At 42.9% G+C, this 22,490-nt stretch overlaps 1 protein-coding gene across 5 annotated transcripts in view, besides 2 other annotated features; it reads left to right on the top strand.

Moving 5' to 3' along the window:
• The window catches only part of CG42238 (uncharacterized protein), an 86,645-nt gene extending 70,300 nt beyond the window's left edge, over positions 1 to 16,345 (top strand). For 2 of the 5 annotated variants that reach the window (NM_001273724.1, NM_001316403.1), the window contains 2 exon segments: positions 12,342 to 12,700; positions 14,119 to 16,345. In NM_001273724.1, coding sequence (NP_001260653.1) covers positions 14,177 to 14,479 — 303 coding nt within the window. In that variant the 5' untranslated portion in view covers positions 12,342 to 12,700; positions 14,119 to 14,176 and the 3' untranslated portion in view covers positions 14,480 to 16,345. 5 annotated transcript variants of the gene reach the window in all.
• Positions 140 to 177: a mobile genetic element.
• Positions 422 to 5,148: a mobile genetic element.
• Positions 16,346 to 22,490: the final 6,145 nt, after the last annotated feature.

Raw genomic sequence — 22,490 nt, 5'->3', positions numbered from 1 at the left:
AGTGCAGTTTTAATATGTTGAAAGTTTTGTTCGGAAATCAGTTAGCCGCTTAGTTTTCTACCCCCATGGATAGAATGTATGGCACGCTTCCACGCCCCTCGATATTCAAACTCGAATCGCTTTTATCAATCATCCAATTCATACATACATACGCATGTATATGTATGTGTACATGTTGCTGCGCTCAACTATGTACTTCCTGCTTAATTGTCAATTAGTGGGCACATATTTTGTAAACGTTTTTCAAACTCAATCGGCCGCAACCAATGGATCCGCGCCTCCAATCAATTTATTTATTTTCCATTCGGAGCGTTCATCGGAAAAATAATACCAAAGAATTCCAAGTAGGGGAACAGCAACCATTAATTAGATAGGCCGCAAATTAGTGGAACATATTCCGCACATATAGAACTTTTTTTTTTTTTTTTTTTTTTAATTTATTTATTAAGGCATACGGGGAAGTCTTGAATCCCCTTTGTGTCCTTCTTATCTATTAATTCAGCCCATTTGGGCTCGCCGGCTAACTATAGTTAGCTTTTTCAAATTTACAGTAATTTAACTACAATTACATAACAATCACATATAACAAATAGGATTTAAGATAAGCGTCAGCTTCTGCGGACCCTTGTCAAAGGAGATCGGGTAATGAGATCCCTCGGTTGCCTTCTATTGAGCCTCCTTGGTGGGCGAGATCTGTTTAAAGCGCTGGCCAGCCGATTTCTGTGGCGCTCCAGCCTGTCATGGTATCTGCTCGAGTGCTTGTTTATTTCGTCAAATACCGTTGCGAGTTTCAGGTCTCTGTGCAGGGTGGTGTTTCGAACAAACCACTCGCAGCCGGTGATGAGTCTTGCTACCTTATTTTGAATAGCCTGGATCCTTTTGATGTGGCTGTCGCAGGCTAAGCCCCAGATTTGGCACCCATACTTCCAGTTTGGTGCTAGGATCTGTTTGTAAATTGTCAGCTTGTTGGATAGCGACAATTTACTGCGCGAAGAAAGTAGCCAGTAGTGCTTCGTCACCTTAGCACGTAGGCGCGTTCTGATGTCGGTCACATGCTTGGAAAATGTGAGTCTGCGATCCAGAAGCACTCCAAGGTACTTTGCTGCGTTCGGCTGTGGTACGGGGACTTCCTCGATGTAGACGGGCGGTGGCGTTCTCCGCTTTAAAGTGAAGCAGACGTTGTTGGATTTACTGCTATTGATGCCAATATTCCATCGTCTTGCCCATTCCGAGAACCGGTATGCAAAGTCCTGGATACCATCGGCTGCGTCGTGCTCGCATCGGGACCTGTAGGTGACGCACACGTCATCGGCAAATGTGGCCAACATAGATTTCCCGTAAAGGCTTACATCTGGCTGCGGCATGTCGTGGCTATACAGGCAGTAGAGCAGGGGGCCGAGGACACTACCTTGTGGAACACCAGCTGCAACGTTGTGCTCGGTGGAAATTGCTGAATGAAAGCGCACAGCGAACCTCCTTCCTTCCAGGTACGATTTCAGCAACCCAAAATATGGAGCAGGCAGCGTCTGCTTGATTTTCAGTTGGAGTCCAATGTGCCACACTCGATCAAACGCTTCTCGAATGTCCAAGAAGAGGCTGTTACAATATTCCTTACTGTCGTAGGCAGTCAGAATTTGCTCGACGACTCGATGGAGCTGCTCGACAGTACAGTGGCCAGCACGGAAACCGAACTGGTGCTCAGGGGTAATCCCCTGGGCTTCCATAATCCTTACAATCCGGACAGCAATCAGTCTCTCAAACACCTTCGAAATTGAAGGGAGGAGACTGATCGGCCGGTAGGAGGCGGGCTCCCTTTCCGGCTTGCCAGGTTTGTGGATCATGGAGATTATCCCGAGCTTCCACTGATAAGGGAAGTATTGCAACCTCACAATAGCGTTGAAAACCAACGTTATGTAGAGGATCGCTTGTCTGGGCAGGGCCTTCAATGTGGCGTTGCAGATGACGTCATGTCCAGGTGCTTTGTTGTTACTCTGGCGCACAATGACTTCGGCTACCTCGCAGGGTTCAAACGGCGTGATTGGCATATCCATTTGAAGCGCTTGGTTCAGCTGGTCCTGAGTTTCTTCAACCTGTTGCAGGCTGGCAAGCTTGAATGGTTGGAATCGCTCGGCGAGGTGCGCAGCGAATACCTCCGCTTGTCCCAAGTCGGTCCGACACCATGTCCCGTTGCTATCGACTAGAGGCGCCTTCCTCGTGCAACGCCTTTTGATTGCGCGCGTGGCCTTCCACAGCGAATGCGTCGCTTCGCTTTCGACTCCGGTATTGGCAAGCCTTTCGTCGAACCATGCGGCTTTGTGCAGCACCAACGCGCATCGGAGCCTACTCAGAGCTCGGTTCCATTCCGTTTTGTCCGACGGGTGCCGAGACCTCATCCACCTAGTGCGTAAGCGCCTCTTCTCAGCTATAAGCAGCAGGATCTCCCTGGGTATTGGGATTCGATCTGCCGCGGGCTGCCGAGATATGCTGCGAGTTGCCAATCTAGCTGCTGACTTGATATTGTTGGTGAGCAGTTCGACAGCATCATCAACGTCCTGTCCAGAGTTTATGGCAGTGTTGAGGGGCAGTGTGGACTCCAGTTGCGATTGGAATACCTCCAGGTTAGTACGCCTAGTGATAAGCCGCTCCATCTTAGGGTAGGATATTGCCCCCGCATCCAGCGTAATTACCAGAGGCAGGTGGTCGGAGCTAAGCTCAACAACCGCACTTATGTTAGCGTGGATGCCCAGCACACCCTTTGTCAGTGCAAAATCGATGTACCCTGGTGAGCCTCTACAGCCGTACGGGTATCTTGTTGGTCCTCCTGTTGCTAGCGAGTCCACCTCCGAATTTAGGACGAGATTCGCTAATGCAATGCCTCTTTGGTTGCTCCTTCCCGCACCCCAGAGCCAGTGGGACGCGTTCCAATCGCCTGCAACAATGAACTTCGTCTGGAACTCTTCCAAAATGTCCTTAAACTCGTCCGTAGTCCATGCAAATCTCGGTGGGCAGTAGACCGCTCCAAAGCTTATAGGACCAAGTGCCGTTTCAATAACCGCCGGCGCAAGTTGCACCTTGGCAGTGGCTATTGGTGTTAGCGGAAAGTGGGCAAGGCTATTTTTGATTAAGATAGCTGCTCCGCCTTTGGCGTTGCCACCACTCGGATCATTGGCAGTGTAGGCTACAAATCCGAATAGCTTAGGCGTCTCTGCCCCCTTGCAGTGTGTCTCGCTGAGCAGTAATACATCGATTTCGTGACGTCGCACGAAGCACTCTACTTCAGGCAACTTCGTGGATACGCCGTCGGCGTTCCACACTAGGATGCGCAGCGGCATCATTATGGCGCTTGACGCGCTTGGAGAGCAGTGAGCAGATTGATAATCTGCCCCTGCTGATGTGACTGTTGTTGCTGTTGCTTCATCATCATCATCATTAATTCCATTTGCTTCTCTTGAATCGAGCGCAAAGAATTAATGTTCTCATTAAGCGTCTGCAGGATGGCTTCAATGCTGCTGCTAGCATCCGTCGAGCGCTGGAGTGTACCCCTAGACGCCCTTGTCCGGCTGCGGCTCCTTTGACGACTGGGGCTTCCATCATAGGGCTGTTGCTGTTGCTTCTGTTGCTGGTGCGTCAGGCTCATTGGTTGCTTGTGGTGAATGGACCCTCTAGCCACATCTGCATAAGATATTCCGCCTCGAGAAGAGGGGATCTCCTTACCTCCAGCTAAGCCCCGTGGAGTTGGTCGCTCGCTTACTTCTGTTCTTCCAGCCACTCCACTTCTGGGTCTGGATCGCTGCAGGAACGCTTGTAGCTTGCTGCAACCTTTATAGTTTGCAGGATGCTGGCCGCCACAGTTGTAGCAAGTGCACAGCTCGATGCGTGGCCTGGTACAGTCCTTGGCTGGGTGTTCGCCGGCACATTTCACACAAATGTGGGCCTTACGGCAGTATTTGGCTGTGTGGCCAAACTGCTGACAACGATGGCACTGGACAATAGCGTTACGCTTGCGGAGAGGCTCAATAACTACTCTCATATGGCATAGTGCCTTTACCGCCAGGATCTCCTTATTGTTTGCCGCAGCAGCAATATTTAGGAAGAACATATTGACTGGCGACGCTTTTGAGGTACCCGGTTCGTTTCGCCTAAGCGGTGTGTGAATATCGAGAACCTTGTGCCCGATCTTTTCCAGCTCATCCTTGATTTGGTGATGTAGCGTACTGTGGTGCAGGCCTTTCACGCATACCCTGTAAGGCCTGTCCTCTTTAAGCTGGTAGCAGTGGAACTCATACTCTTCGATCTCGAGCCAGTTCACTATGGTGCGAAATGTATTAGCGTCAGCCGCGTAAAGCCTTAGGACACCGCTCATTGACGCCCTAGCCTCAATCTTTTCTAGGTCCACTATATTTTCGATGCTCTGCATCATCAGGTATACGTCGTCCACTCCCTCCATTACTATAGGAGGTGGTTTGGACTGCGCCTTTTTGGCTGAGCTAGTGGTACCAGCGGAGGCTGCATCCCGCTTAGCGGCAGCAATTGCAGCTTGATGACTGGTACTGGGCTGGTCATACAGATCGCCAATTTCATTGCCTACTTGTTTGTCAGCTGTGAGATGCGCAAGTAAACCAAATCGGTTTGAATTGCCGCCATATCTAGGTTCTGTAGCCGAAGGGTTTTCCCCTTGTTTGCCGATGGTTGATTTGGGTTTTTTCCTTTCAGTCTCCGGAGAAGCACGAGACTTTCGCTTTATTTTTTGAAAGCGCTGCGGGGCAGCACATTGGGGGCTCGAGAGAAACGCAGTATCCAACGATTCATCAGCCGCAGCGGTTTCATTTAAAGTGTTCATATTGAAGTGTGCACCAAATCACCAGGGTTCTAGCCAAAACTTGAACCCTGGGATAGAAAGCTTTAAGCTCGCAAACAGCTGTTTGTGCGATCGCGTGGCAGCTGGGCAGCGGAGCCCCAGTTCGAGAAACTTAACTTTGTATTTTTGAATGAAAATGTTTTCGTTTCACTATTATTGCACTGTTAGTGACTTGGGGGGTCACTATTTGCTATGTGTGCCAGTATTCTGGTCTTGTCCATAAGTTTATTACCGCGAAAACTAATTTCACTTAATCCACTTTGTCAGGTGCGTATTGTTAGACACGAACCAATTACTGATTTGCCACATATAGAACTATACACAGGGCTTCATTCTTTTTAGGCCTTAGTCGAGCTCTTTAATTATTAAAAATGAATTTCAATCTAATATATAATGAGCTGGTTTTGCCAGGTCCATTTTTGCTGTTGTGCGTCGATTCTTTGCCCATATACAAACTGTATTGTGGTTGTGGTCCTATTATTGGATTTCAAACAAATTGCTTTATGGGCAAATCAGATTCACTTAGCGTGTGATTTTTGTGGTGCGAAATTTTGATACCGCACAGCATTACTTCACCAGAAATTAGTGAAGAGTTTTGGGAAACCTAAAAGAAGTATATATTAATTATATATGCTCGCCCAAATACTTGGGAAGGTATAATTTGATTGGTTAGTTCATATATGTTGAAGCAAACTGGTTTCATTGGCACCTTCTTTATGTGCTCTTTGATTAATTTTAAAGAAAAATCTGATCCCAAGTAAGCGTCCAGAACAATCACTTCCAGATAATATAAATATCTCCTCCCCAATCAATCAATGTCATGTCGCCCCTTTGATTGTCCAAACACTTGGTTAAATAAGCAGTATGTATAGGCGAGTATAAAAAGCGAACAATGAACTCAGTCAAATGTCAAGCAATTACAGCACATGCAGATAAAACTTCAGCCGTTCTCATTCGGTAACGATCGAGTGTCGATCATTTATCAATATTCATGGGCCGATCAATTTGACCTCTTGCCACACATTTGTTGTAGCCCCAAACTCGTAAACCTTCAAGTTCTCCGCGTTTCGCCATATTGTTCTAATTGCAGCCATTTGTTTGGCTCTTAGGAGCGAAAATAAACTGTGGAACCCGATGCGGAATAAAGTGAAATGCGTGTCGTTATTTTGAAATCAGCTGTGGCCCCAGACACTGTGGAGTGGGTCCCCTAATTGATATTAAATAACTCAACGCACACACACGGTACAACCTGTTACGCAAGGCCCATTTGGGCAGATACAAATATGTATGTATATTTTTATATATATACATTTAATAAATGCAAAGCCATAAATAAACCGCCGACCAGGTTGGATGAAGGGGGAAAAACAGAATAAAGAACCCGCCACAAAGGCGAGAAAACACCAAATATACGAAAACAATTTCTCAAATTTCTCAGCTCACAAAAAACACACTAGCGTTTATCATCAAAAAAAAAAAAAAACTTGCCATATTTTATGCATTATTTACGCATTTTACTACCGATGGAACCGTGACTAATTAAGCAATTTTTGAGCCAAATCAGAGGCCGCGTTTTTCGCTCCGCCATTAAGGCTTACTAATTATTTATGGTCTTAATGATAAGTTTTTGTTCGGCTTTTGTTCGTTTTTGAACTCTTTTTATGTCGATGCCATTGAAAAATCGATGTGATGTTATCCGTTTTTGTTTTTACGCTTCCCTGAAAGGTTTCGTTGAAAACGTTGACAGAAGCACGAAATTGGATTGGATGTATTGGAGTTTTTCTGGCCATAAAATCGGTTATTTTAATATAAATAAGATTTTAAAGAAATTAGAATGGGAAAGCACTAAACTAAATTTGTATTTCTCATTAAAGGCGATTATCTAGTTTAACATAACTAAGAAATTATTATAAAGTCTGGCAACAACTAAATAAACTAATTTAACCTTTTAGGAAAAGTTATGTAGCTACAGATTTTATGTAGCTACCTCTGACTATCTTTACTTTCAATCTTGTTCTACTAGCAGGGTACCATAACTTCGACTTTAAACTCAGCTCTTCCCGTTCCGACTCTACTTGACTTTTATTTCATAAGTTTTAGAGCCTTCATTAAACCATTTTTACAGCCACGACCTGACTTTTGTTTTAGCTGGCCATCTTGGTCTGTTCTTTTTTAATTCCCGTCGTTGATTGCCTGTGCCCAGTTCCCCATTGATTCTGAGCCCGATTCGTTTTCGTTATTGCCATCTATAAGTGCGTAATTTACTTAAGCTGCTTTCGGCTTAATATGCGCATTTTAATAGATTTGTTCCACTATCGTCAAGGCAATAAATTAATAAAACGCTCAGCCGCAGCGACCAACCTGCCTTCTTTCTCCTTTACCAGTCCCGCCTCAGCGTTTCCTTTTTGCTCTGGCGGCCTATCCATGCATTCTGCACTTGGCTGGGGCTTGGTTAAGGGCATTACACTGGAAGAAATTATACTCAAACGCAGTTAACTTGAACGAAGTTAGGCATGATGAAGTGTGAAATACGATTGATTATCAAAATCATACATTTGGTAGGCTGGCAATAATACTGTTTTATTGACCTGACCACATCGAGTGACCAACATTTGCAGTTGAGTCTTATCAGACCCAAGTGGTGTGCATATTTTCGCCCAGTGCAAAGGTGGGGAGCGGGTTTGAAAGCTTTTCAGCTGCGGCTGAGTGCCTCTAAGATGCAACTAATGATAACGGCGGCACAGACACCGACTATGGCCATGTGGATGGGCTTGGGCTCCGGTCTGGGCATGGCTTGCTTTTAGGGGCTGTGGCTGAGATGCAGCTAGTAGATGCAGCTCGATTAAGCTGCTTACCTTTGCAGGGGCGTTGCATTTTGGGTGTAGCTGCCGCATCAGCGAGGTCGCCACAGCTGACAGCTCAATGGCCCCATGTGGGTTGAGTTTGTTTTGTGTCAGCTCACAGTTGGCTCCATTCATAATTATCAACCTGGCAAGCTGCCTGCCTCACCTTTTCCAGCTGAGAACGGGGGAAAACTGGAGGAAAAGGCGGACGGCATCGCTGCGCTTTTCACGCTTTGGCGGCTCATTAAAAGAACCGCAACTGACATTGCCTTTTGTCCCAAAACTTGCACGGACACACCGACCACGCCTCCTTAGCACTGAGAACAATTTACACTATACATTATTGTTAACTTTAATTTTACAGATTTTACAGATTTTCAATTGATTGTATTGTATTTGACTTCCCTAATCTGTAACTAACCCTGTATCTTTATCAAATAAAGTCTTTAATAGGAAGTGTTTCCCTCTTGCATTACAATCCAAACATTTTCAATAACGCACTCGAACTCCGATTGCAGTGTAGGCGTTGCAGTAGGCGTTGGTTATTGTGCCATATGCAGAAGAGCTTCGAGAGATGCAGCCAACCCCTTCGGCTATGAATTATGCTCGCTCGCACAAGATTGATAGTTCTCTGCAGGCTCCATAGGCGTCATCCCCGTCATAATGATCTTCTTTGGGGCCTGGCCAAATGCCGTTAGCCGGTTCCATACCTACATATATCTATCGGTGTGCAAATTCGCCCGATGTCATTCCCGTGACCCAGTTAGTTCGCCCCAAAGTGAGCGAGCGGCCCCTTTAATTAGCATATGCTTAGGCAGGTGCGCGGGTTTTGTGCGAAGCGCGATAATTTGTGGATGACTGCCATTTGAATATTGCCCCTTAACTAAGGAATATTTTGGGGCACAGAGCCCATTCGAGTGCGGGGGGCTGGAAGGGGTGGAGATGAGACACTGGTGTTGAAAGGGGAAGCATCAGCATAGAGAGAATTGCAAATTGACCTGCTCATTATGGAATTTGGCTCAAAGGGTTTTGGTCATCAATTTGCGGCACTTTAAAAAGGTTAAAAGGAATTGTTGAAAGGGGCCATTTTTTAATGGGAGCATTGCATTCTCGGCGAAATATCTTTTTGGGCAGGATATAATGAATAGGCTTAAAAAGGAAATGTAAATCAGACACGTTCACATGTAAATCTCTGCGTATTTAGCTAACTCTAGATATAGTAAATGGTTGTTTCACTTATCGCGTGTATCGTAAGCACTTTACAACGTAATTGTGAGACCTAAGAAAGTTATAAATCTCAGCATCGCTTCTTTCGGCCTCCCAATGACTTCCAGTAGTGGTTGAGCCGGAGCCGGAGCCAAAGCCAGAACCCGAAGACATTTCACTGCATCAACAAGTATGCAGCAATTTGAATTTGGCTTCTCTGCATAACAGAAATCCCTTCTGGCATTCACCTCCGGCACGTGTGCGAGTGGGCTTATACCCATAGAGACCTGTTCTAATCCCCCTGCATGCCATGCATCCATCCACCTCTGTTCCAGCTATGTTCTGATGTCTGGCCCGAAAGAGGTTAAATCCAATTCGGTTCAGCTTTTTGGTGGCCTCATCGAAATCCCCTCCTGCGCAAACAACAACAATGGGTGCACAGAGTAAGCCTGGGGTCAGTCGGAAAAAAGAAAAGTGAAGTGAAATAAAATATATAAGAGGAAAGTCTAGATTTCCAGAGTGCAGCAGCCACTTCAATTTCAGTGTAATCCCTTTAAACGTGAAACTACAATCGAACCCCACATGAGTTTCAATTTCAGGGAGTGGAAATCAATTTTAGATGCCGCTACACTTTATTCGATTTCATTACTCCTCCATTTTATTACTTTTCATGTATGGACAATAAAACATTGATGTCAGAATTTAATATGCTGTATAAATCGTTTTGAGCCATTGACACATTCATGCGATCGTTCATTCGTTCGTATTTTGTATTTCGTATTCGTATCCGTAGAATCAACAGACCAGAGTTGTCTCCATGGAATGTAACTCCCCATCTCCATCACCCATTTTTCGGTATTTGTATGGAAAAAATATTTATATTTACACGCAACTCATACAGCGGCGTCGCCACTCCACACATATATTTTTCGTTATTTTTTGTACTTCTCTGTTTTGTGAATAGCACACATACATGTACATATGTATAAAATTACAAAAAAAAAAAAAAAAAAAAAGGAGGAGCGGATGGAGAATTTTCACTCTTATTGCTTTTCGAAGCTTTTTCATGGTTCACATTTCATTTATTTTCACTCCAGCCTGTGTGGCTGTGTGCACTTCACAACTTAATACACTTTATTATTGAAAATATTTTTTATTACAAGTGGGCTGGGCCTGATCGCTGAGAGGGTTTCCCGGAATTATTCGTTGGGGTCTGTAAACTTATTCGTATGTAGTCCTCATACCATCCTCCCATTTTTTCAGTTCTTTCTTTTTTTTTGGCCCTGACACGCAGCTCTCATAGTTCCGTTTGTTGGGCATTGATTTGCTGCACTCGTTTCCACGAAATACAAATATAAATACAAGCAGTACCGACACTCTTTTCATGCATACACATAGTAGTAGCCACTTTCGTAGCATTTTTATATGCTTTTTATAGCTAGCTGCCTCTCTGATTTTGATATTCATGTTGCATGTTGCTGACTTTTGAAGTTTTTGGCAATTGGAACTTTTTCTTTCTGTCGAGTGGGCGGAGTTTCGGTTTGGCCCCGAAAAAACAAAATGAAAAAAAACCTTTGGATAGCCCTCTCTGCATTGTTTTTTTTTTTCTTTTAATTTGCATTTATTTTTCGCTTTTATGCGTTTCATTTTTGAGGTTTTTTCGGCGGGGATGTAGATTTTTTGTTTCGTATGCAAATCTCGCCCGAACTTCTTTAATGAACTAATTTTGCGGCAGAGCTGCGATCTCGTCCGATTATTTATGTATTTCTCGCTTACTCTCGCAACGCTGAATTCAATTAGGCCTCCCATCCCCCGTTTATTTATGTGGCGTTTGCCGAATGGTTGGCTGCCTGCCTCATTTCCAAAAGTTGCCCAAGAAAAGATTCGCTTCACAGCCTTACTCGCTCGTTTTGTGTATGTGTCAGCTTGATAAATGATATCAATTTCTTATAGACCCCGCACACACACACACACACACACACACACACACACACACACAGAAGCACACAACGCACATCGCAGAGGGCATCAAAGTTTGTTTTAGAATGTTTCTGTTTTGCCTTGCTGGCGCTGCCTTCCCCTTCAAGTCCAAGTCCACTTTTGCCAATTTGACACTTTTAGCGATGCGCGTGTGCCTTGGCACTTGAATTTCAAATGTATCTCAAGGCCTGTCAGTTGGGAGCATGAATTTTTAATGCGGAATGGGGCAATCTCTTAGGGGGCTCCCTACTCTTCCCAATATGCTAATCGATCCAGCAAGTTGAGTCGCATCAAGCGGAAAACTTTTTCATTCCCAGATTTTATTTGAAGTAAATTAATCCAAGAAATGTTCCCGAAAAGTAAATGCTGTGCGGCAAACAGGGGCAACAGGTATATCGTCAGGACAGTTTGAATTACCGACTTTATAAGCGGTACCTTTATAATTATACTGTATGTTATATATATTTATATATGTGGATTTAATTACCCTTGTCCAAAGTATTATACTACCACATATCTTTCCAACCAAATAATCTCTGCCAAAATTAAAATGCCTACGGACATTCATAACGAGCATACAATTAACACAAATTCCCACTGGCATCCAGCTATTAGTCCAGAAAAACACACATCTCAGATACATTTGTATCTGCAGACCCACCAAGTAGCCAGATACAAAAAATCCGAACCGGCGACAGACGGTCGACAAAAAGGGCCGCGGGGCAAACGGTTCCCAGATCTCCCATGTAAATGGCATAAAAAGAAATGGAAGTGATGGAGCGGTGGGGGGTTGGCGGACTAGAAAAACTTTCGGCCACTAATCTATAATGCTGTCAGCCATTAAACAACTGAAAAACCAAATTTGTAACTCATTAGGCAAGAGGGAGAAAGAAGGGAGAGAAGGGAAAGACATAAAATACAAAATAAGAAAAACGAAACTAGCCAAAGTGAACGACTGATAAATGCCACTCGGCTTGGCTGTCTCATTTGGACTGCCAAATAATATTTAATTATAAACAAATAAACGAGACCCCGGGGTTATACACGTCCCGTAAAAGGTGCCGAGTGATTAATTATTATGTCAGGGAATTAAATCAAATATTTGAGTTGGCACAGCATTGCAGGCTTATCGCTGTGTGTCTGTTCGAAATCACGAAATGCAAATAAAAATGACTTTAAGAAAGTCCAGGGAAGATGGGGAAAATGCCATAATAATTTCTTCTTTCGCTGGCGGCGGCATGAAAAATTGAAAAGCCAACAGGCCAGGCCGCATTTAAAGATAACATAATCCATGGCCTGGAACCGTGAGCAACCTTTTTTGGTTTTGTTTTCATTTTAAAGGGAGACGGGCAACGAAAGAGTCAGATAGCGAGGGAAAAACATTAGCATATATCAATGCCAAATGCAAATAAATCATCAATAACATTTCTCTGCCACTTATGCACCACTTACAGATACTTACCCGGCGACGAAGATACACACATACCTGAAGAACCGCAGCTGTGCAGCCTGCATTATTTTCCTGGAGGAATGGAAGTTGGATTGGAAGGAGGAAAACCCAACGCCAACGCGTCTCGTCGACTGTCATGTGCGAGTTTTGTGGCCCCTAACTAAGGCGCCTTGCATAAATTTACGCCAGAGGATAAGCCAAAAAACAAAAAAAAAAAGAAAGCAGGAGAAGGGCGGTGGAGAGGATAAGAAGAATACTGGCAAGGCAAACATAAAGCAATTTTATGCGTTTTTAAAATGCGGCAATTGACTGAAACAACAAAAGCGAACCGAGAGACGAGTGGAAAATTCAGGCAAGCCGCATGTGAGCACGTTTTCCGCTTTTCCGAAGGGTAAATCAAATACGAGGCCCAGACCGCATCGAAAGGAACAAGTACCCAGTAACCAGTACCCAATACCCTCTGCCATATCTCGGTCGCTGATAAGCAATATAACGCAAATGCTTGATGGTTTGTTGACGACCAACAAAAGTTTTTGAGCGTGTGTGTAAACATTGGCCCGCCAGTCCTGGAAATGCTGAAAAACAGAAAGCAGCAAGCAACGGAGAGCATCTGAAAACGGCAGCAAGGACATCGAAGGAGCCAGCGGTTATAAATGCGCTACAGTTACAAATTGTAGCCACAGCTGTGCGTGTGTGTTTTGGTGCTGTGCGGCACATGTGCGCTCTAAACCATTTATAAATGTAACAAAAGCAACGCACACACGCCAACGCCACCAGAAAAGCGAAGCGGGAAAAAGTCTGGGAAAACAGTGAAAAGCTGAAAGCTCTTGGCACAAGTGCAATGCATAAATATAAACAAAGAGATACAAACTGAAGACAGCGAAAATACAAGGTGTAAAGATTTTTTTTTGTGATTAACAACAAGTCCTGCCCAAAATTCATTCATAATTTAAGGCAGACGTATTTAATTTAAACTGCTAAGCTGCAGACTTAAACCAAATCAACTGCCTGATCGTTATATATATAATTCAATCAACCAAATTAAGGTGTAACTTAACCCTTTCCAACAACAACTGCAGTTGGGATGAAAGTGAAAACAAGCAAAAGTGATCATAAATCGATTAAGTGAAAAATTAATTATGCCAATGGGTGTTCAAAAAATGGAATTTCCCTGCGAAGAGGGGTGCGCCGTCGTTCGTGGTTGTGTGATAATAGTGCAATTTCCGCAATTGTATCTACAAGATACATTAGCGTAGCGTCTGTAATTTTGTGTGTTGGTTTAATAGCATCTCGACACAAGCAAAATATTTTAAATTGAGCAATTTATATGCCAAATGTGTAATTTTGATGTTTGGCCGAGATACATTTCGTGTATGTGCCGAGCAGATGTCGACTAAACAGGACTGCAGGAACTTTAATTGCGACCAGTTGGTGAAGTGAAGTGTGTGCAGCAAACCGAACAGCATTGAGATACAAAGCGTATCCATAAGATACTTTTGCAGGAGGCTGCGTACGTATGTGTGTGTGTCTGCGTGTGTGATGTGCTACAATAAACTTGCAAAGAACATTAATTGCAACTGCTACTAGTCGTATGGCAGATGGTTTAGTTGGATATTCGAGCTAAGCGAATTTGTATCCATGAGATGAATTTTTAAAAATCAAAAAAGATGTGAGATACACGAAATGAGATTAAACAAACCGCTTTTTGCCGCCTTAATTCTACAAATGCAGTTTATCCGAAACCAATTCATCACTGACCTACTTACCCCTCCTATTTCCAGAGCATCGTCCATAATTAGCGCCATCGTAGCCAGGGAGCCAAGAAGCAACCAATGGAACATGTTGATGCCGGTGCGGGAGTACAACAAGCACATAGCCAAAATACCAAATTGCAAGATGAGGCAGCGGCCAACGCTTAGAGCCACCTTCGCATCCCTGCTGCTGCTCCTTCTCATTGCCCAGACGCTCGATCTGGCGGCTGCCAGTGGATCAGCCGGAAGTGGTGCCGCAGCGGCCGGAGCTGCAGGTCCTGCCGCGTCCGGTGGCGCGGGTGGCGGGAGTCTGAGCAGTGGAGCCCCCACTCTCATTGCCAATCTCACGGAACAAGGCAGTCCCGGTGTGTATAATTCGACAATGGGTTAATGCTAATTACTAGTATATATATACATGGCATTTACGTGGCAGTTTGCTGACCTTTTTACCTTTTGGCCCTCAACGTAAACGACGTCGTCATTTCGGTATTTGCTAAATGTTTATGCGGAATCGTTTCTATGAAAACCGCCTACAATAACATTCATTCAAATCGAACAAACAAATTAAATTACATTGTTCGCGTCACTTAGAATATGATTTTAAATAAATATTATTCTTTTCTAAGACCATCGAGTTGTCGCTTTTCGCAAAGTGTAGAATTCATGATATTCTTAGCATAAACTTAGAATATACGTCCGTGCCGATTTTTGTGTGTATTTCCTTGTGCGCATTTCCGGTTTCTGCTTCCGGTTGCCACGCGGCGGGGGTGGCAAAAACTATTAGCCACTTGGCGCTAAACAACGCCACCCACGCCCACTCTTCCCCGCTACTGAAGCAAAACACTAAGCATCAATTAACCCAATTTTCAGAATCCATTTTCACCTGCAGTTACGGTTTCAGCTCACAGCTCCGGACCTTTGGCCTTTTCTAAGTATTTTCTAGCTGCGTGTTTCACAGCTCCATGCTTACATATACAAATATATGCATTGCTATGTTTTTTTTTTTTTTTTTTTTTTTTTGGAAAAGAGTTGTTCCCTTGCGCTTTTTTCTTCTAGCAAATACCCAAGTGGCGGTGTTGAAACCAACGTCCAACGTCCAGGTCCCAATTCCCCAGACCCACCTAATCCTATAGGTTTAATGCCGGGCACTGTTGTCCAGACTTTTTCGTGTTCCCTGCCGTTTCTTCTTTCTTTCACAGGCGTTGGCGCTATTGTTGTAGTTTGGTTTGGATTGGTCACTGGATCGGGATATGGATTGGAAATGGAAATGGAGTGGAAGCTGAAATCATAATTAATCCATTGATTTCCAATTTTTTTTCAGCTTAAATAATTCACACAAATCATTTCAGCAATAAATATGAATTCTTTCGCAGCATTTAACAATGAATATTTCAGCAAACAAATGTTTTTTTCAGCCAAGGTTACCTTATTTGTTTTAAATAACATGGGATCCAATTACAAATTGATGTGCAGGTAATGAACGTAGAAAGAAAAAATTGAATCATTTTAATTTGGAAACGCCACTGTTGCAAACTTTGATTTGCATGTAAAGTCATAAATAATTCATTTTAACACATCCAACATTTATGAATAATTTTTTCTGTGCTCTTTATATTCTAGCTGTCGCTATTAATCAAATTATACGTTTACTACATGCATTTTTAAATTGTTTATTTATGTCGCTACGTTTATGCAGCCGCCTGGAAATTTTGTGTGACAGAGTGTCATAAACTGGAGAATGCGGGTGGCCATCTTACCTGGCGCTTGATTGATTCCACCAGCCAAAAAATAAACACCTGGAACGACGCCAGATGTCGAGGATAATAAATTTGCCAGGATTCGACTACACTTGGGATACATTTTGAAATTCTGGAAGTCAGTAGCCCGACTCAAAGTATACGAAATGGAAATGTATATATTGTTTATAAAAACGTCAAATCGCCTATAGACTGTAGCACTATAGCTAAAAGGTATATTTCTTAAAAGAAATTATGCTTAAAAGCTAGTAATGTAAATTAGGGCTGCCTTGTATTTCAAAAAGTTGTATAAAAACTAAATTATGTGTGGAAACCGAAATGCTTGTGCTCAAGAAATTATGATTATAATCTGAACTGTAGAAATTAGGTGATCTTAATGCCTGCATAAAGTGTAAAACAAACTGCAAGAATGTACAAATTATTAACTGATTCCGTCCGCACCCTGACAACTGTGTTAACTAACTTTAAGATCTAAAAATAAAAACTAATTTATATAAAATACTGGGAATAGTCTTGTGGTGTGTCATCCTTTTTGGTTTCGTTTACATGGTGAACTGTCGATCAAGCAACTCCTCATTGCCGATGGAGTGGAGGGGACGCAGGAAGTTGTCTTAACCTGTCCATAAAGATGGCACTCCTCGGCCTACACGATTGCCGTTAAGAACTCGTTTTAATCTGAGACTTTTACCTACCTTCATGCGGTGTGTTCTGCGGTGCTGTGCTGAGCCGAGCCGATTCGAGTTGTGGCTCTTGTTATTGCCGTTTGCCGTGAGATACGTCTTTTATGCACTTTCTGACTGCATCTTGATAGGCCGGGGACGGACCGGGCCAAAAAGATTGACTCCGGTCTAGTGTTGATAAGAGCCCGCTCGAACGGCCGATAAAGTCAATCAATCAGCTGGCAGACAGCCGCGGCTCAAAGCGGACTTAATTATCTGTTTAGATAACCGAGGGGCCAAAAATAGCCTACGTTCGTGTGAGTGTTATGTTAAATATGCTACAAAAGCGGTAATTTAATATGCCAATTGTGTGGCGAACAATGACCACAGTTGGCTTATGGTTATGACCATATTTAGCTGGCTTTTAGAGATGCTCGAACATAGCTTGGAATGGCCTTTATTAAACATATTAACAAGCCATTTGAGCAGCTTAACAATTCGTTTGAAAGCACGTGGGAAATAGTGAAGATATATGGCATATAATACAGAATTCATTCACAAAATAGATTTACATAGATGGATGTATGGTATAATAAAATCACTCTTTGTTCGTTTTAGGCAAATCGACTTTTAGTAAAACAATGTGAATATTTTGCGTGTAGGGCTTACATGGATTAGGATAACCGTGGGATACATAATAACTTTAAATTTACAGCAATATTTATTCACTTAATTTTGCACATTCTTGCTAAAAGAATTTATCTTAAATTTGATTTCGTTAAATTGCCTCTAAAATTATGTGCTGAACAATTTGCCAATCCAATTCCTGCCGAACTTAGAGCCACCCAAGAGGAAAACTTGTCGATTGCCAGGCCCTGGCCGAGCAGAAATAAAACTTTCACATAATGGCTTCGAAAGTTCCACACCCCGGCGCAGTATTGAGCTTACCTTTTTGCTTTTGCCTGGCCCAAAACTTGTTCTTTTCGCCTGCCAAACAAATAGTTGGCCATAAGAAGTTGTTCAAATATTTATTTACTTTTTCAAGTTGCGAGCATATTTCTTTATATTTTTTGGGAGCCGTGTGTGTCTATGTATATGATGTGCGTTCTTCTTGCCCGGTTTGGTCTAATGTTTATGTATAATTCCCTGGGCAAAGTTACCAGCTACCAGGTGGCTGTTGGTGTGGCTGCTGCTACTTCTCGCACTAGTACTAGACCAGACCAAACCAATAACAAATCTTTTCATTAGTTGCGTTAGACAAGCTAGTTAAAAAGTGCACTTTAGGCAAACAAATGCGTGTCTGCAAGAAACGAAAAATTCAAAACAAAACCAAATTGAATGGGACAGGAGAGAAATCAGGTAAGCCAATAACCAGGAGGAACTTGCTCGGTACTTCGACGGAGGCGAAACTTTTGTGGGGGCTACTGAGCATAATGAAAGCATAACATTTAGTTAGCACTTGTGCATTCGCTATATAAACTGAAGCCCCGGCCCTGCTTGTACCTACACCGGATAGACAACAACTTTTCATTAATAACTCAAAAATGTTTTGTCTTCAAAAAGTTCAGCTCACTCCTCGCAGTGCGGGATCAGGACGCTTCTTCGTTCCGTACGAAACTTTTATACTGCTGTGCTGAAAACAAATCAAAGGAGTTTCCGACAAAGTTATTTTTCCTCTTTTTTATTTTTCCGATGGGCACTGGGGGTCTGGTGGAACAGACTGTGACAAACAATGACAACGGCAATGAGCAAGCCCAGCCATGACAATGGCAATTAAAGCTGCAGCTACGAAGCAACAGCTACAGCTTCAGCTACAGAATCGGTCCAAAGTTGGTCTGTAAAAAGCATGGAAATAAGTATGGCAAATGGGTAAGAAGTCTGGTAATAAAGGAAAATTATGATGATTTTCTATTTGGCATCGCGCTGAACAAAATCGTTTGGCGCGAAAACAAAGAACCATAAAACCGGGTCGATTCTGAGAGTGAGTCCCACTAACCACTTACCAGCGAGCATCAAAGGAGAAAGCGGAGAGAACCAAGTGGAAAAGAAATTAAATGACAGGAAAATATAAGTATTAAGCGATAACATTGTTTTCCTATCCCGAGAGCGTTAAGTGAAATCATTCACAGTCGAAGGAACTGGCGACACGATAAAAAATCTGCACAAAGGAGTGCGCAAATGGAAAATGAAAAGTGGGTAAACTTTTAGATGTCAATAAGTTGGAAATGGGATTAAATCAAACGGATTAAGTTAAAGAATTATATCATATGAACAACTAAATAACGAGTCCTTGGTGGTAGATCCTTATTACAATGCCAGGATTTCAAATACATGTACAATATTCCTATATGACCTTTTACAAAGAATTTTTCACCACATATTATTTTTTTTACCATAAAAATTTATTTAGTTTTAAAATAAATGTTGTATCCTTTGATTTTCCCTTTTATTTAATCATTCAACTCTTTGAAAAATTGCTGTATGAATGATTTTCCAGTTTCCTGCCAAAGCGCCCGCAATTTCAATTTCCATTCTGGCAAGTGCCCTACTGCTCCTACTACTCCTACTTGTCGTTCATTATCTGCTTTGTAATGTCTGTTTATTAACAATAACGTGTATAAAAAAGGCTGCTCGGACCGAGGAAAATGGCTAAGAAGAAAGCAAAGGAAAGGCGAAACGGCAAAGGGAAAGCGCAAATAATGTTTAAACAATTTGTTGTCGTTTCGTTTCATTAAATGTCCATTCGCCCTCATTGACCAGCCCCCGGGCGCCGTCTCCTCCCATCCTCCACTCCACAACAACTGACTACTAGACTACTAGACAGTATTCAGTATTTTGTATCTGGGCCGGGGGCTGTCATTATAATTTGCAAAAACTCGCTGGGAGAGCGAAAAAAAAATTAGCAATAAAATGAAAAGCAAAGTGAAATGGCCGCAGGAGCTGAATCTCCGCCAGAGTCGTGGCCACTTGTTGCCAGTGATTTCCTGCACTGATGGTCGGGCCGGGGCATCTGAGGATGCGGGGGCGTTTGGAGACGACTGACGCTTCCTGGAGCTTGGCGCTTCCACTTGGCAGTGTCCGTACGAGAAATCATTATTGCTCTGCCTTCCTTTTCGCGGCAATCTATTTATACCCTATCATAGAGTACTTCTAAAACTCAAGGAAAAATCCATGTGTAGATCAAGAAAAATAAGAATCAGGAACTAGTAAAATAGTAAGGATTTTTTTTAGTCTTTATCAAAAATTTAAGAAACTAGTAAAATAGTTATCATTTTCCTATTCTTCATTCAAAATCATAGTACTATTTCATATATTAAGAAAAACCAATTTACTTTAAAACTATTACCCATATAAATGTTTCATTCGATTGTAAGCTATAAAACAAATTACATCTGGGAAAGAATTAAAAGCGGAGTCTTGCGTACATATAATAATCACAAATTTCTACCATAAGGGTATTAACTCTTTAGGAGTTGAACTTTTAAAATGCAGCTTTCGTTACCATCATTTTTTTCGATGTTCTTTTTGTTTGTTGCGCTGTAAAAATTATTATTTTTATGCTGCCTGGCTGGCTGGCTAGTCAAGTCGAGCATAGCGAGACTCTCTGCCCAGTGAAATCCCGGCGAGGAGCGGAGTGAGGTAGAGTCGAGTCGAGTCGAGTCTGTTGCCGTCTTCATGCCACTTGAATGACTCATTAAAAGTGATTTCATTTTAAAACATTTTCCTCGCTGCGGTCGCCGCTCCTGCCCCTGATCCTTCGGCTGGCGATATCCATTCCCGTTCCACTTTCTTAGTCATTGTCGTTTTCTCCCGGGCTTAGCGCCTTATCAGCTGGCTGAGCCGCCTCTCATTTCCTCCGTCTTCAAGTTGGCCGTCATTTAATTTACTTTCGAGTTTACTTTTTTAATTCGCTTAGCTACTTTGACTGTGCGTGCTGTCGTAAATCCCTGAAAGAAAAAAGGCAAAGGGAGACAAAATGGAATTGTTGGGACAGGAGTAGGACACTTGGCCAACGATAAGCGTGAGTCAGGCCAAGTTACTTTGCGTAATAAGATACGAAATTGAAATGTGCAGCGCAATATCGTCGCTTTCGTCAGCCTTCCCAGATTCCTTGCCTAATTCCCCAGATAAGCTGCATTATGCGCCACACCGGTGGCATAATATCAACATCTTCGGCGCACTCCAAGTTCCGAGCTGTCCATGTTCCACTTCCTCCTCATCGGAGCAGCATGTGTGAGTGGGCGCCACTTGAGCAGCGGCAGCATGGTGGCCTCCAGAATGGACGGATGCACGTTCTCCCCTCAGGTGTATCTCCATCAAGTTGCATCATCCGATGCATAAAAGAGATCCAGGGTTCACAATATTTAAGTAAAGCTGGATTGTTCTCAAAAATGCATAAAATCAGGGAGCAACATTTATATTGGGAATTTATATTAGTTAAAGGGTACATGTATCTCTAATTCACAGAATTCATTTAGAAGTAACCCATTTACTTTCCTAGATATAATCAATTAAATATTGATTGGAATATGGAAGAAGGGTACAGTAAATATATAAATCACATATGTATTGCTCGACAGCAAGTTAAATAGGTTCTATGCCTGGCACTACTCTATATATTCAAAGCCCACTCCAGAACGAGGGTCTGATGCCACGTTACTCGGGCCTGGGGCCACCGTACTCGTACTCCGGTGAACTCTGGTGAAGCCCCTGCGATTCGCTTTCATTAGAGTTGCAACAGCAAGTTGAGTGTGTGTTTCTAGGGTCTGGAATTGGTGGCAGCTGTGTGGGCGTTGCTGGTGGGCAATAAATTTCCATTTAGCCATGAACAACAACTAACGGCTTCTGCCGACGACCAACTCAGCACAGCTCAACTCAACTCAACTCGACCCGATATCCGCGCAGGCCGCTGGGAAAGCGGCGAATGAGCGAGCGGGCCCAATGAAGCGTCACGTGGAAATGGTTATAATTGCATCCGCGCTACGCCCCTCCGCACTTCCCCGCACCGTAGCCGTCACGCCCCCTTTGTGCACTCAAAAACGAATCTATAAAATGTGTGGCTTTAATTTACTTGCTTTTCTTTCAAAATTATCTTCACTTTTGTGAAAATTATTAAGCAAAGGAATGCTGAATGACTACACTTAAAATACCCATTACTTTGGTAAATTTTTGAGAGCTTTCCTTTCTCAAGCGACTAGAGAACGAATTTAGGAATTAGTGGCATGTATCTCACAGTGCAGCGAGTCCATCTTGCAACGCGAACTGTCGCTGGCACGGGGCAATAATTTTGACGCTTGATTGATCAAAGCAGCAGCGCAGCAGTATCTGTAGCCTCGTTCCGGACTGCTGTTGTTTTTACTGGCGAACCGGCCAAGTTACAGCACTTTTACACGCTCCTGTTTGTCCGCCGCCAGAGCTGCAGCTTTTTTATGCTCTTATGCAGCGTTCAAAATTTTTATTTTTATTATGCAGCAGTCGATCCGCCAGATACAGATGCCCTGGTCATCAACAGCCACCGGCAGCCATAACAGCTGACTGGCCGACGGACTGACTGAATGACGGACTCGCAGAGCGACAGCCCGACTTGAGTGTGCAATAAATCAAATTTTAAGTCGCCTTTGAGCAAAGTTAAATTGCAGCCGGAAGCCCTGGAGAATTAACTATCATGGCTTATCAATAGTTTAAGTCAGCCGAAAGGAAAGGCAAAGCCATAAGAAAAATTGCTAACTAAACTGTCAGATGTGAGGAGCTGTTAACATCTAAAAATGAAGTATGAACTTTTCAAGATAATTTCACCCTAACCTACCTGGGAAATAATAGTTATTTATTTTTAATTTTCATTTTTATTTCTTCTGAAAATATAAAAGCACTCGTATGCAATCAATTATTATCATATACAATATAATAGCAGTAATTCCTGGATAATTTTTTGATAATGGGACAACAGAGCATAAAAGCGAATGGGAAGCATGTGATTTACTGCCAG

Source organism: Drosophila melanogaster, chromosome 2L (genome assembly GCF_000001215.4).
Source record: "Drosophila melanogaster chromosome 2L".
NCBI lineage: Eukaryota > Metazoa > Arthropoda > Insecta > Diptera > Drosophilidae > Drosophila > Drosophila melanogaster.
The sequence above is the reverse complement of the archived record's forward strand: the minus strand, read 5'-3'. Positions and strand labels throughout refer to the sequence as shown.